General features: G+C 48.2%; 1 protein-coding gene across 1 annotated transcript; it reads left to right on the top strand.

Moving 5' to 3' along the window:
• The first annotated feature begins 3,150 nt into the window (after positions 1-3,150).
• Positions 3,151-14,124, top strand: G6pc1 (glucose-6-phosphatase catalytic subunit 1). Its single transcript, XM_055620163.1, has 5 exons — positions 3,151-3,473; positions 5,075-5,184; positions 9,010-9,115; positions 10,414-10,529; positions 12,452-14,124. Exons 1-5 carry the CDS (start codon positions 3,244-3,246, stop codon positions 12,961-12,963), a joined length of 1,074 nt encoding a protein of 357 aa, XP_055476138.1. The 5' UTR covers positions 3,151-3,243; the 3' UTR covers positions 12,964-14,124.
• Positions 14,125-15,969: the final 1,845 nt, after the last annotated feature.

Here is a 15,969-nt window from a genome sequence, read left to right on the forward strand (position 1 = left end):
ACACACACACACACACACACACACACACACACACACACACACACACAAGGGGAGGAGGGAGGGAGAGGGAGCGGGCAGAGAGAGACGTAAGGCTGTTTGTCTTGCAATTCTGCCCTGACCTGCACCCTTCAGCAATACCTCCCTACAGCTCAGAAACAGCTGTGCGGTGTCTCCTGGCTACAGTTTGTAACTAAGACTTCCTCTAGGCACACTAACGTATACAGTTGAAGAAGCCCCTCTCTCAACAGCCAGGAGCCCCAGCCAGAGCACACCGGACCCAGCTTCAGAAAAAGCCAGGCTCTCTTTCTGGTAGTAAATGCAGTTGTGGCTCATGTGTGTGTGTGAAGTGAATCATGCTCTTTCCTTTCTGGCTCTCCTGTTCGAAAATAAACCTAAAGGCATGACTCAACTTCTCCGGAGAAGGTGGCAGCCGGGACACTGCAATGTTTAAGGGTGGCGAGACCGTACCTCCTGACCCCATTTCCCTCATGTTCTTCCCAAACTTCTAGACATCTGTTTGTGGAGGAAAAAAAAAAATGCCCAGTGTCCTTGCCAGCTATCGTACCTAACAAAGGACGGCCCAAGACACTTTCCATCCTTGTTATTTCCAGCCTTCACCGGAACCTCCCAGCTGGCATCTGTATGACCAGAGGCTTCCCCGTCTCGGATTCCACAGGGGCTCACTGGCATTTGAACAAGCAAGAGACCACGTCAATACAAGGAGCCCTCAGTGTTGGTTGCTATGTCTAGCTCTGCCACCTCACCTCACCCCACCCCCACCACGCCAGCGCCCCAGAAACCAGCCAGGATTTAACTTAAAATGCCTGTGGGTTGGTGAGGCGTCAGACTCCAGGAAACGTTAGTTAATTTGAACTGGAATTATTATTATATATTTTTTGGGTTTGGTTTTAAGACAGGGTTTCTCTGTGTAGCCCTGGCTGTCCTGAAACTCGCTCTATAGGACCAGACATACACCACCACCATCTGGCTGAAGAATTAAAAAAAGAAGATGATGGCAAGAATTAGAGGGAGGGGGCAAGAGAGATGGCTCAGTGGTTAGTGGAGCATCTACTGCTCCTGCAGAGATCCCCAAGTTCAATTCCCAGCACCCACAACTCCAGCCCCACACTTACACGAACACAGATACACACACACACACACACACGTAAACATAATTACAAAAAACTCTTTAAAAAGAATCCGTTTTTAATGACACTTGTTTTAAAATGATGGGAGGGAGATTGTTAGGTTCTTTATTTGGGGATAGGTTTTCGATATTTTGTTTATGTTGGCTGTCACTTCCGTAATGCCCATGATCATACCTGGGACCTCGTGCATGCCACGCACTGTTACAATGCTGAACAAAAAGGCTCGGGTCCTCTGGGCTTCATCTCTTTCCACACATAACAATTTGCTGGAAGCAGCAAGAAAGAGTGGGGAGGTCAAAGATGAGGTCTCGTGATGTAATCCACAGTTGGCCTAGAAGGGCACCCGACCTAACAGGTAGGCTGCATCCAGGATTCCCGTGGCCTCTCCATGCGGAATAACCCTTATCAGCATGAGCAGGCCTTCTTCTGAAGTTCCCCTCTCAGCTCCCTCTCCATACGCTGAGCACATGACAGAACCCTGCCTGACACAGAGAGCCCGGCTCCTCACCCCGCACAGACCCAGACAGCCAGTGGCCTTTGGATGCTTTGTCAGACAGAATCTGCTCTGTTTGCCCTCGACACACCTCAACCCACAGAAGCTCCCTTCCGTCCTAGGATCATCACGGCTGTTACTCAATACCCTCTAGGAAGATTCAGCTGGAAGAGGGAAGAGGCTGTCTCTCTTCTAGTGAGACATACTCCCCAGGGGCCCCAAAGTCCCCACAGTGGAGGATACTGTCCGCTGTAAGCCCCAGCAAACTGGCCACCTGCTTCCTCTATGGCCATCCAGAGCCAAAACCACGTCACCCTCTCTCCAGGTTAGAAACAGCCCAGGCAGGGCTATCAGTGTCTTCACAAGATAGCGGGGCAGTCCTTCTCGGCAGAGATGAGATGCCAGATCTCACCTCCAGGTGCCAGCAAGCCCAGATCCTGGGAGATGTGCTGATTATTACCTCCAGCAAGGAATGCTGTCAGCTCTTCCTACAGACTTGGGAACTCTCTTGAGTCTCCAGTTGCCGATTTACACATATACAGACACACATAGACAAAAAAAACCCATTTATTTTTATTGTTTTTTGAGACAGGGTTTCTCTGTGTGGCTTTGGCTGTCCTGGACTCTCTTTGTAGACCAGGCTGGCCTTGAACTCACAGTGATCCTCCTGCCTCTGCCTCCCTGAGTGCTGGGATTACAGGCGTGTGCTACCACGCCCGGCTGAATGAAAAACATTTTTAAATAAATGTTTTTTTGTGTTTTTAATTTTTAAATATTTTTACTTCATGTGCATTGGTGTTTTGCCTGCATGTATGGTGTCAGATCCCCTGGAACTGGAGTTATAGACCATTGTGAAGAAACGTGGTTGCTGGGAACTGAACCCTGGTCCTCTGGAAGAGTAGCCAGTGCTCTTAACCACTGAACCATCTCTCCAGCCTAATGAAAAACATTTTAAAAGGTTGTTTTCTTGCCTTAAGAAATATAACAATTAATATTTGGCTTTACAAAACCAGAGGTAGACCCCAGACCCACAGGAATTTGATGAATGGCCAACAGTGACAATTCCCAGGACAACAGACCCTACTGCTATACTATTTGTACATTTTAAATTAATAACTTAAAATGTCGCTCCCCACAGCAGCAAACTTCTCTTTATCTCCAAATAAATGCAATTGCAGACTTCAAAAAGCAGATGCCTTTGCAAGAGCCATGGTTGAAACAGACTCTGCCCCGAGCCTCTGGCCTGGCTTCAAGGACCAGGAAGGAGGGCAGCCCCTAGCACAGTCAAGCAGTGTGCCCAAGTTAATAATTGGCTCTGCCAATGGCCGATCAGGCTGTTTTTGTGTGCCTGCTTTGCTATTTTACGTAAATCACCCTGAACACGTTTGCATCAACCTACTGATGATGCACCTTTGATCAATAGATTTTAGACAAAAGTGTTTTTTTGAGTCCAAAGATCAGGGCTGGGTTAACCTACAGACTGAATCCAGGGCATATAAAACAGGGGCAAGGCGCAAGCTGATAGCAGAGCAATTGCCACCCAGCCTGCACTCACGGCCCCGGGCTCTGCTGGCAGCTTCCTGAGGTACCAAGGGAGTAAGGATGGAGGAGGGAATGAACATTCTCCACGACTTTGGGATACAGTCCACTCGCTACCTCCAAGTGAATTACAAAGACTTCCAGGACTGGTTCATCTTAGTGTCGGTGATGGCTGACCTCAGGAATGCCTTCTACGTCCTCTTTCCCATCTGGTTCCATCTTCAGGAGACCGTGGGCATCAACCTCCTCTGGGTGGCAGTGGTTGGCGACTGGTTCAACCTCGTCTTTAAGTGGTAAGAACCATTCAGAGGGGCGATGGGCAGGGGAGGAGGCTGCGTTCTCTCTAGAAATGGCTTTCCTTCCGTGGGGGCACCCCAGACTGTTCACCAGGCTACAGCCTGATGTATCCCCTTCGGCTTGAGAGTCTTCTACAGAAAGAACCCCACCAGTGCCTGGAAATGGGCAAAGACTATTTTGTCAGACCTGGAGGCTTGGGAAGACAGCTGAATCTAATAAAAAGTCTGAGTGTAGGTTTTGCTCTGGTTTGTTTTTGTTTTTATTATTTTTGAGATAGGGTCTTGTGTAGCTCAGGCTGGCCTCAAACCTACTATGTTTTTTGTTTGTTTGTTTTTTTGAGACAGGGTTTCTCTGTGTAGGCCTGACTGTCCTGGACTCTGTAGACCAGGTTGGCCTTGAATTAAAAAAGATCCAGCTGACTCTGCCTCCCGAGTGTCAGGATCAAAGGCGTGCGCCATCACAGCCAGCTGCAGACAGGTCGTTTTTGTTTTGTTTGTTTTTTAAGATTTATTTATGTATTATGTATGCAGTGTTCTGCCTGCATGTGTGCCTGCACGTCAGAAGAGGGCACCAGATCTCTTGTGAGCCACCATGTAGTTGCTGGGAATTAAACTCAGGACCTCTGGAAGAGCAGACAGTGCTCTTAACCTCTGAGCCATCGCTCCAGCCCCCTCCTCAGAATCTTAATAATACTTACAATGAATATTTATTGAGCAGGTACTATGTGCCAGGCTCTGTGTGTGTTGCAAGAGACTCCTAGGACGTAGCCGCTTATATCGCAGGTCGGAGAACACGGCAAAGGAGTTTACTGGTAGCATCAACACGGTTAGTAAGCAGCAGAGCCTGTCAGCCCACTGAAGAACTGAGTCCCTCACTATGTAGCTCTGACTGTCCTAAAACTTACGTGGACCAGGCTGGCTGGCCTCAAACACACAGAGATCTGCCTGCTTCTCGTTCCTGAGTGCTGGGATTAAAGGTGTGCACCGACATGCCTGACTCTTGCTTGTAGCCCAGGCTGGCCTGGAACTGATTAAATAGCCCGGTCTGATCTTGGCTCAGACCTCTTCTCAATTGCTGGGACTATGAGTGTGAGCCACCGTGGCCTACCACGTTAAGTCCTGGAGCCGGAATGCACAGCCTGTGGGGGCTCTTTATCACTGAGCTATATCTCCATGGTGGGGTTTTGTTTGGTTGGTTGGTTTTGTTGGTTTTTCTTAAAAGAGAAGGTCTCATACTATGTAGCCTAGACGGGCCTTCAACTTGTAACCCTCAAGCCTCCGGCTGCAGGGGGGTTGGAGGTGTGCACACACCCGGTTCCAGGGCATTTTTTGTTATTGTTGTTGTTGTGTGTTTGAGCCAAGGACTCATGTGGCCTGGGTTGGCCTGAAACTCAGGGAGTAGCTAAAAATCGCTGTGAACCCTTAATCCTCCTCTGTTCAAATTTCGGAAGTCATCTACTGTGTCCTACAGATTCCCAGGCCTCCCCCCAGACACCTCCAGAGGCAATAAATACTCAAACCTCTTTGTCTTTGAAAGCGTGGGCTTCCAGCAAAGTCACCCACTGAGTCACTCCTGACATCGGCTCTGCTCTCCACAGGATTCTCTTTGGACAGCGCCCGTACTGGTGGGTCCTGGACACCGACTTCTACGGCAACACCTCCGTGCCCCTGATAAAGCAGTTCCCTGTCACCTGTGAGACTGGACCAGGTGAGAGTCCTAGCCCTCGCTGAGGTGCGGTGGATGTCAGGCTTCACAGACTTGCACCGACATCCTTGTGGGGGCTTGAGGACAGCCACTGCTTCAACTCTTCTCCCAACTCGATTCGTCTTCCACTTGGTACAAATTCATGACAGCGGGGCCTCCCGTTGCTAGTTTGGAAACCTAAGTGATACACCCAGGATGAAAGTTACTAGTCCAGGGGAGGCAGTGGCCTACCAGCAGGTGATGGCTAGTCAGAGCGACCGATTCAGAGCCCCGTATCCAGAGAGGAGACAGTGATGGACAGAAGCCTGAGGCCTTGATCGTCCTTCCCAGCATCCTGGTCCAGTGAACATGGTCCTCTAAGCAGACTGCCCCATCCCTCATGCTGCCTGCAGTTTTTGTCTTATTTGGGGGAGGTTTTCTTTTTTCTTTTTGTTTTTCTCAAGACAGGGTTTCTCTGTGTAGCCTGATTGTTCTGGAACTCACTCTGTATACCTGGCTGGCCTCAAATTCGCAATGATCCTCATGCCTCTGCCTCCCAGAGTGCTGAGATTACAGGCGTGTGACACCATGCTTGGCTCTGTTTTCTTTGTTTTGAGGTATGTCCTCACATAGGCCAGGCTGGTCCTAAACGCGCTTTGTAATTGAAGATGGCTTTGAACTTCTGAACCCCCTACCTCCCACACCAACATCCAAGCACTTGGATGGCAGGTATGGTAAGCAAGCACTCTACCAACTGAGCCACATCCCAGGAACGACTTCTGTTTTATTAGTTATAGCCAGAAAGGAATTGTTAGGTCAAATGATGGATTTTCCTTTAATTATTAGAAATAATCTGCTGGGCAGTGGTGGCACACGCCTTTAATCCCAGGACTTTGGAGGCAGAGGCAGGTGGATCTCTGAGTATGAGGCCATTGGTCTGCAGTGTGAGTTTCAGGACAGCCAAGGCTACATGGAGAAACCCTGTCTTGAAAAACAAAAACAAAAACAAAGCCAGGTGAAGTGGCTCACCACTGTAATCAAAGCACTGGGGAGGCAGAGGCAGGTGGATCTGTGTGAGTTCGAGGCCAGCCTGGTCCACAAATCGAGTCCAGGATAGCCAGGGCTACACAAAGAAACCTTGACTTGAGAAAAAGAAAATAAAGGGGGGGAGGGGGGAGATATCCAATAAGATCTTCCCAGAAGGTCTCTGTGCTCTGGTCCCAACCTCAGGGTCCCTTCCCTGGCCTCCTCCTAAACAACATCTTGGATGTTTATTCTCAGAGATCATTGGTCTCTCCAGCTGTCATTCTTCTTGGGGATCTACCGTGCAACAAGCCCTCTTCTAGATGTCTGAGATACCTTTGCCAGTGAACAAAACAAAGGTTCTGGCTTCATAGGACTAAAATTCATAATAAATCAGTAAGACAGAATATTAGGAGATAATTTGCAAAAAGAAGAAAGGGGAGAGAGAGAAAGGGGCTGGAGAGAGAGCTCAGCAGTTAAGAGCACCGGCTGCTCTTCCAAAGAACCCAGCTTTAACTCCTGACGTCTGTACAGCATCTCAGCCATCTGTAACTCCAGTTTCAGGGGATCTAGTCCTTCAGTGAGTACTCCACACACACACATGCAGACATACATGCAGGCAAAAGCACACATACACATTGCTTTTTTTTAAGAGGAGATGCGGGTGGGAGAGAGAGGGAGAGAGAAAGTCTGTCCATGAGATTTCTTGGAATGATGACTGGAATGGAGATAAGAGCACAGTTGATACTCTCCAGAGCCACAACTATGCAGGGGAAGGGTGCTGGGGTTCAGCCTCGGGAGAGGTCAGGGCCTGAAGAAAGGTGAATGCAAGAGCGCCAAGGGAGGAATGAGTCAGGCACGGATGGGGAGGGGGGGCAGTTTTACATCCTGATTGGCTGGCAGTCTGGGTGCTTCTTTATTTATACAGAATTTCATAGGCAGGGATAGATGCATGTTGTTCCAAAAGGTAAACCACATAATTTTTTGTTCCCAGACGTGTGTTTTAATGTCTGCTTGGTCAAAAGTTTAGCCATTATTGATGAACCATGACAGAATTATCTTTTACAATCAATTTCCCTCCTCAACTCTTAAGCAATATTTCGGTTTCAAGGGCGTACTTTGCCAAAGCATGACAGTCTGTTCTCAGGCTGGTAGCTCTTGCAGTTTCAAGGCCACCAGAAAGAAAATATCCAAGCCAGCCATGTCCCAAGCAGTGTATTGTCAATTTTTAATAGTCAGAGTGCTAATTATCATTAATCCCCCCCAAAAAAACCTCTTTAAGCTAAAGATGCTGTAGTTATTATTTAATTTCTGTCATAATATAAGGTTTGTATTTTCTGTATTTGTAGAATTTATTTATATGTCTAATCTTGGTATTCTTTTCTTCCTTGGTCATACGACACCTCAGTGGCCCTGTGTGAGTTTACTTTTTCTAAGAAAGGGACATCTTAATATTTTACTTTTTTTTTCTTATTAATCATTTATCCACACCATTCTTTGTCCATCTGTGGTAGGAAGAGACTTTTAGTTTGATCTGGGGCCAACTTCTCTAGCCCACTGGGAATTGTTTACCTTTTTCCAGTTTACTTTGTTTTGATTATTTTGTTCCTGAGTAAGTGCAGGGGCAGATGTGCCAAGAGTATCTTTGAGCCATAGCCCCATAAGGAGGTCTCTGGCATAATTATTTGAGTCACGACCTCCAGGGCGTAAGGAAGACAGACCCTCAAGTAGGCCCAGATCAGGCTTTGTCTCTAAAAGTAGAAGTGGTGGCGCAGGCAGGGCATTCCTGGGAAAGCTTAGAAGCAGTACTCCTGGGAGAACACATAAATGGTTCATGAGAAAATTTCCATCAATCCAATATCCCCAAGTTGTACAAACAATAAAGCCCCCCCCCCCCAAGCATTCAACATGTGGCGATCAAGGCCGAAAGAGTGGGAGACTGCACCACAGCCATTGCGACTCTAGGCTCAGCTTTGCTGGCTCTTTGTCAAGCAGATGGCTTTGTGATTTTCACTGTTCCTATCAGCTATAGCCGGGCCAGAACGGATTTGCTTGCTGATGGGCAGACGGTGAAGTCCGGTTGACATGACACAAGGAGTACCCAAACTGGAGATGTCTCTTTGAAAATTGCTCTGAACAGGTCAAGGGCACCAGCCTTTAAGGCATAATACAAATCAGTTACGGGAAACAGGCTACACCTAGGTATAGGAGTTAGTGTTGACCAAGATAGCTCAAAATCATGTCTTGACTGAGAGTTAAGGACCACCTACAACTACACTTTTTTTTTTTCTTAAAGATTTATTTATTTATTACTTATACAGTATTCTGTACTGCATTTGTGCCTGCAAAAAGAGGGAACCCAATCTAATTATAGATGGTTATGAGCCAGCATCGAACTCAGGACCTTTGGAAGAATAGCCTGTGTGCTTACCCTCTGAGCTGTCTCTCCAGCCCCTACAACTACACTCTTACCAGCTGGCAAACTTGTTCTGTTCAGGGGCCGGGGGGTGGGGGTGGATGGCAGTTCTCAGGAATGGAAAGCAACTGTGAGTTGGTCAAAGTAGGTCTGAGTCAAGCCTTGAAGAGGATAGGGAGTCAGCCGGAGGATTTATGGGAGAAGAGCATGCCCATTACATTTAGAGGCGAGCAATGAGCAGCCTGGCCAGAGCCGAGCTCCAGATGCATGAGTGGATAGTAGGATGTCTAGATAGGCAGAGGGAGTCGTGGTGAACGGGTGAGCTGATGGATGGGTAGATGCGTGGATGATGCCTCAGCAGCCTCTCAAATGGACATCTTCAGTCTCCTCGTCTCTTTTCTGCCATTTAGGGAGTCCTTCTGGCCATGCCATGGGCACAGCAGGTGTATATTATGTGATGATCACTTCTACCCTTGCTATCTTTCGTGGAAGGAGAAAGCCGACGTGTGGATTCCGGTAAGAGCTTACCGCTGGGGGGGGGGGGGGGCGGCGGGCGAGACACAGAGCTGTTCTTCCTACTTTCCTGCCTGTTCTCACACCAACCGCTGGCACTAGTGAGAGCTGTGGCATTTCTTGCTGTGAGCTAACACCGCAGAATGCGAGGGCCGGAGGGAATCCACTAGGGCAGCCTTTATTTCGGACAAAGAAATAAAGCGTCCCACCGTGACCGGAGAGTCTAAAGAGCCTCTAGAGCAGTGGTGCTCAACCTGTGGGTCGAGACCCTGTTAGGCTCCTAGCTCAGATATCCTGCACATCAGATTGGTTTGTAACAGTAGCAAAATTACAGTTATGAAGTAGCAACAAAATGATTTTATGGTTGGGGGGGGTCACTGAAACATGAGGAACTATATCAAAGGGTCGCAGCGTTAGGAAGGTTGAGAAACAAAATGCCTTTAAAGGATGGAGGTGTGAGGCCTTGCACCTGAGTATTGGAGGATCAGGAGTTCAAGATCATCCTCAGCTACACAGCGAGTTTGAAGCCAACCTAGGCTATATAGGGCCCTTCTCAAGAAAAATAAGCAATAAAAAAAACCCCTCGGGGCTGGAGAGACTCCTCAGTCGGTAAGATGCTAGCTCCGCAGTCCTCATGAAGGTGAAGGAGAACACCATCCCCACAAAGTTGTCCCTAACTTTTACACGCGTGCTGTGGACATCTGCAGCCCACATCATGTACGGAGACACGATAATAATAAATTAACTGTTTTTTAGAATAAAAAAAAATCACATAAGCACAGTCTTGGTTACTTTTCTATTGCTTTGATGAAACGCCATGACCAAGGCAACTCACGGAAGGAAGGGCTTATTTGGGGCTTAGTTCCTGAGGGATAAGAGTCTACCCATTGTGGCCGAGAAGCATGGTGGCTTGAACAGCGGAGAGCCCTTATGTTAAAGTACAAGCGCCGAGCAGGGAGAGCAGACTCACAATCACACGCATGTACACGCACACACATAGGCCAGAGCTCGTGAGAGTGTGGCCAGCCTTTAAGCTCTCAAAACATGCCCGTCCTCCTGCAAGGCCAGGTCTCCTCAGCCTACCCAAACGGGGCCACCAACTGGAGACTAAGGATTCAAATGCCTGAGAACAGGAGGTTGGGGTGGGGATCTCCTTGAAAACACCCACAGAGCACCATGCATTTTTGAACTTTTGAGTAGGACTCCCAATCTCTGAAAATCCATCTGATGGAGCCTCAGTTTGCCAGGCTCCACCCCTCCCACTGCGGCTGTTTGGGTTCTGAAAGGATTGCCTATTGCAGGTGTTTGAACTTCGCCTTGTGGTTGGGATACTGGGCGGTGCAGCTGAATGTCTGTCTGTCCCGGATCTACCTTGCGGCTCACTTCCCCCATCAGGTTGTGGCTGGAGTTTTCTCAGGTACCGCTCTGACTCCTTCCCTACCCACTTTCTACGTGCTCTGCATCTTCCTCCATCAACATGGCCTCTGGGCTGTCAGCCCCTTCGGTGCTTTCCGAGTCAAGGGCGGGTGGTTGGGAGCACAAGGGCGTGGCTTTTGTCTGTAAACCAGCTGGAGAACTTGGTACGAAGATTTGATTTTGGTACCTGAATTTGATTCCCAGAATCCACATAAAAAGGCATCCGGAGGGCTGGAGGGATGACTCAGAGTATAAGAGTATGGGCTGCTCTTCCAAAAGTCCCGAGTTCATTTCCCAGCAACCACATGGTGGTTCACGACCATCTATAATGAGATCTGGTGCCCTCTCCTGGTGTGCAGGCGTACATGCAGGCAGAACACTAAATAATAATAATAGTAGTAAATAATAATAATAATAAGGCATCCATAGAAGTACCTACATGTAATCCCAGAGCTGGAGAGGCAGAGACAGGAGAATGCCCAGAGTTCACTGACAAGCCTTCCTAACCTAATTGGAGAGCCCACGGTCTCCATGACAGAGCCTGTATCAAACAAAGAAAACAATAACAACAAAAAGCAATGTGGAGCCAGGCGCAGTGGCGCACACCTATCATCCCAGCACTCAGGGAGGCAGAGGCAGCAGGATCTCTGTGAGTGTGAGGCCAGCCAAGGCTACACAGATCAAAAACAAAACAAAACAAAAGGTGGATATTCCTGAGGAACAACACCTGAGGCTGACCTCTGGCCTCCGCTGCACACACACGCACACGTGTAGACAATTTTAAATTAGTTTCTACAGCATGCCTGGAGCTCAACAACAAGCTAACTCACCCGGCTGGGTTCGTTTAAAGTCTCCAAGCTTCTTACAGCCTTCGTTTCATTCTGAGCTTCAGCTTAAAATCAGACCCCGGTTTCCTTTTCAGAGAATCTACCAAATGTCTTAGGAATCTACCAGTGTCTTAGGAAAGCTCATTATCGAAATGCGTTCATTTGCAGACTTAACCTGTCTGCAGCCGGTGTGCTCTCCCAGGCTCCAAGGTTTGTCATTTGTGATTTCTGAGATCCAGCTAGTGAGAGAGAGAAAAGATTTAGGTTAAGCATTAAAAATAAACAAACAGCTGGGCATAGTGGCCTATGCCTTTAATCCCGGCACTCAAAAGGCAGGGGCAGGTGGATCGCTGTGAGTTGGAGGCCAGCCTGGTCTACAAAGCGAGTCCAGGAAAGGCAGAGCTATATGGAGAAACCTTGTCTCGGAACAAAAACAACAAAATGAAAAACTAGATTTGCGGGAAGGAGCAGGACAGATCAGTGGTGAGCCTGAGGACCTGAGTTCAATTCCTGGAGCCCACGTGGCACAAAAGAACCCACCCCAACTGGTTGTCCTACCTGATTTCCGAACGTGTGCTGTGGCACACCTGCCCACGAGCACACACACAAACACAAAATAAAATGTGTAGAGAATGAAAACAAGAAGGCCTGGCAAGCGAGCACAGGCTTCTACAATTTGGGCGTGTTCTGGCTAGAGAAAATAACATCACCAACTGTGTGGCTCAGGGTTCAAATTCACAACTAACTCCTGTGGAAGAAACTGAGACCGACAGATGGCCTCAAAGGGTGACAGCGGTCTGATGCGACCGTTCAGGCATTGGCTGCCAAGCCTGACAGCCTGAGTTTAAGACCGGGACCCACAGGATAGAAAAAAAACCAATTCCTGTAACTTCCCCTCAGACAGATGAGGAAAAGTTGCACTCAAAACTGAGTGAATGGGATTGCCTGGTGGGAATGAGCTCTGTCTCTGGGTATCTGCAACAAGAAACGGGACCCGACACACCCACACACAACAGGAAACTTAAGAACGGTGGGGAGATGTGATAGGTTCCTTTGTGGAGTGTGGAGTGATCTCACCGTTCTTTCCTCTGCTCAGGCATCGCTGTGGCTGAAACTTTCAGCCACATCCGGGGCATCTACAATGCCAGCCTCAAAAAGTACTGCCTCATCACCTTCTTCCTGTTTGGTTTCGCACTCGGATTTTACCTGCTGCTAAAATGGCTAGGGGTGGACCTCCTGTGGACTTTGGAGAAAGCCAAGCGGTGGTGTGAGCGGCCGGAATGGGTCCACCTGGACACCACACCCTTCGCCAGTCTCTTCAGAAACCTGGGGACCCTCTTGGGGTTGGGGCTGGCCCTCAACTCCAGCATGTACCGGAAGAGCTGCAAGGGAGAACTCAGGAAGTCGCTCCTGTTCCGCCTGGCTTGTATTGCGGCCTCTCTGGTCCTTCTGCACCTCTTCGACTCTTTGAAACCCCCATCCCAGAATGAGTTGATCTTCTACGTCTTGTCTTTCTGCAAGAGTACGACTGTTCCCTTTGCGTCTGTCAGTCTCATCCCCTACTGCCTATCCCGAGTCCTGGGCCAGACGCACAGGAAGTCTTTGTAAGACATGTGGAACCTTTGGTATTTAAAGTCCATGGCCATGCAAGGGACTGGGGGTGACCCAAGCCTTCTGCAACCCACTGTGAGGCCAGAGGTGCTCACATCAGCCCCGGTAACCGTGTCTTTCTCTGCTCTGCTAACCAAACAGGTGGATTTTTAAAAGCTAACAGGGCTGTCTGAGGAAACCCTGAGTCTAGAAGTCGGGTCATTCTGGGTGTTTTCCTGAAGATCCACTTACCATTCTCCTGTCAGATATAGAAGAACAAGTCCAGGCCTGAGATCCTGACTGAGACTCTCCTCCAGGTGCAGAACCCTCCCAGCTGGAAAAAGGAAAAGGGCCCAGAACGCATTTGCTAGGAGGAGAAAAGAGGCGGGGCAGTGTTTTGTGCACTGAGCAAACCGTAGGCCAAGGCCGGGTCTGTATGGCTTCAGTAGGTCCTCGTCTTGTCTTTAGATACATTAGACACTCTACAGTAATAGAGTGTCTGTTTACACCAACCGGTGTAAAGAGGAGCCGGGTGAAGGGGTAATTCTGCTTCCGGCTTTTCTCTCCTGTACATAAAAGTCATACTGTGTGCTTGCACTACCGAATGGCTTGTACAGTGTTGAGTGTGTCACTGCACCTTCAGAACATTCGGGCATCGTCAACTTCTCCCTCACGTCACAACTTCCCCCTCCTAGGTCTGCATTCTCTAAAATTCTCCACTGGTCCCCTGCCCCTGCTTGCTGGACCCTCAGATGGCCAGCGGGCAACTGTTCGGTGGTGCTTTTTGTAGGCTTAAGTTAAACTCTGAAATCTTGGGCAAAATGTTCGTAAAGGGAGAGCCAGGATTCCTCCCTCCTTCAGGATTCCTCTCTCCAGAAGGTCACTCCGATGTTACTTTTGATTCCTGGGGCAGAAATGTGACTCCTTTCTCTAGACCAAGCCAGCCAAGAACTCATTCTTAGCGGAAAAGGCAGCTCCTTCATGCCTCTTCTCCAGCCTTGGCTGATTTGCAGAGCATGTCTTCAAAAAGAAGAAGAAAAAAAATGCTGAGCTATTTATTCAAAAGCCTTGTTTTTGCTACACATATAATTCTCACCCACACCAAGCACCTTGTTCCTGACATCTTTGAAAAGAAAACTACCCATGTGCAGTATTTTATTAAAACAAAATTTTATTTAAGCATGGACCCTTGCTTTATTACCCTGTTTTGTTTTGTTTTGTTTATTTCTCTCTTTATTTTGTCTGCATGTGTGGCTGTGCTCCATGTATGCTTACAGATCCCAGAATCCGGTAAACAAAACCTTCTAGAACTGGAGTTACAGATGTTATGAGCTGCTGTTGTGGGTGCTGGGAATTTGAACCCAGTCCTCAAAACACTTGTAAAAATAGCGCGCGTTTGTAACACCGCCAATGGTGAGGTGGGAGATGGAGAAAGGTTGAACTTGAACTTGGCTTATGAGGTGTTCCAGGCCAAGGGAAGAAGCTGTCTCAAAAGGTGGGAGGTGCTTAAGAAACAACACATGATGTTAGAGAGAGAAAGAGAGAGAGAGAGGACATGGTAGGAAAAGAGCTTAAAAGGCTACCTTCCTGGGAGTACGACTTAACGAGAGTTTATATAGGAAATTGTGGTTACAAGCTGATGGGCATACAGCTGGAGGTCTGTATTAAAATGACACCCATCTAATCACCAACTGAGGTGCTTTTCAGTTCTGTAAATCTCAAGAACAAAGATCAGCTGAGCCCAGTAGCGCAAGCCTTTAATCCAGCGGTTCTCAACCTGTGGGTCTCCACCCCTTTGGGGGTTTTCATATCAGCTATCCTGAATATCAGACATCTACAGCAGCAAAATCACAGTTATGAAGCAGCAACAAAATCATTCTATTTTCCAAACATGAGGAACTGTATTAAAGGATCAAAGCGATAGGAAGTGTTAGGACCCCTCCTTTAATCCCTGCTGTTCAGGAGGCTGAGGCAGGATGAGCCGCAAAGCAAGTTCAAGGCCAAGTTGAACAGCTTAGTGAGATTGTCTCAAAGTGAAAAGATAACAGGGCCAGGGAGACGGCTCCGCTGTTAAAGTGAGTAATGACCTGAGTTCAGTCATCGGCACCTGGGTAAAAGCTACATGCAGCAGGCGTGACCGTAATGCCATAGACCGGGAAGTGGAGGCAGAAGGATCCCTGGGGCTTGTTGGCTGTCAGGTCCAATGGAAACTCCATTTCCCCAGATTCCAAAAGGAAGAAGGGACAAATGGCTGCCTGTGGCGCTGATTACCTCAACAAGGCGCACTCCAGCCTCCAGCTTCCTCAGATCACAAGTGTCACACACCTCAAACCCGCTGCTAGTATCCTACCTAGCTCTTCTCATCTCCTCCCCCATCCTAACTTCCCTCCAGCTCCCGGGCTCCCAGACAGCTACTCATGCACTCATTCTCCTTAGAACCCTGCTGTTTTAGCTATGCTCACTTTCTGTCTCCCTCCTCCCTCCACTCTCCTGTACGATCTGTGTGGCACGTGTGTGTTTTCTGTTCTCCGTCTCCCTCTTCCTCCTACCTCCTCTTTTGTGCTTTCCCTCTCTCTCTATGTTCTGTGAGGGCTAAAGCTATGTTTTAAGTATAAGTTACTGTGCTTGTGATATCTGTAAAACAAAAATCCTTCGAACCTGTAAGCCCCTCTTCCCAAGGACAGATAAACCTGTAAGCCCATTTCCCAAGGACAGATAACTTCCCTGGAATTCTGGAAGCTGCTATTCATGTAAGGTAAGGAACCATAGGTTTTCATTTCGGCAAACAAGCTCTACTGCCCTAATTGTACGGGATGTACTTGATCACAGTTAGGCAGGAGGTACCTAGGCAGGAAGTACATCAAGACGTATACTTGCCCCTGGTTAGACAAAGGCAGGAAGGACGGAGCCTTGTGGGTTTCGACTTTAATCACTAGACTAATGTAATTCCCAGCCATTGTCTGGAAATTCTGGGCATGGGCTTCGTCAGAGTCCATTGTCCTGGAAAGTATTTAATAAAGCTTG

This window comes from Psammomys obesus, unplaced genomic scaffold, assembly GCF_907164565.1.
Source record: "Psammomys obesus unplaced genomic scaffold, mPsaObe1.curated_primary_1811, whole genome shotgun sequence".
Lineage (NCBI taxonomy): Eukaryota > Metazoa > Chordata > Mammalia > Rodentia > Muridae > Psammomys > Psammomys obesus.

Excerpts from the sequence above, each read along its gene's own strand:
- G6pc1 (XM_055620163.1), top strand. The coding sequence starts at position 3,244 with ATGGAGGAGGGAATGAACATTCTCCACGACTTTGGGATACAGTCCACT. Across the intron at positions 3,474-5,074 it reads TTCAACCTCGTCTTTAAGTG|GATTCTCTTTGGACAGCGCC; the intron begins GTAAGAACCATT and ends TGCTCTCCACAG. Across the intron at positions 9,116-10,413 it reads AAGCCGACGTGTGGATTCCG|GTGTTTGAACTTCGCCTTGT; the intron begins GTAAGAGCTTAC and ends TGCCTATTGCAG.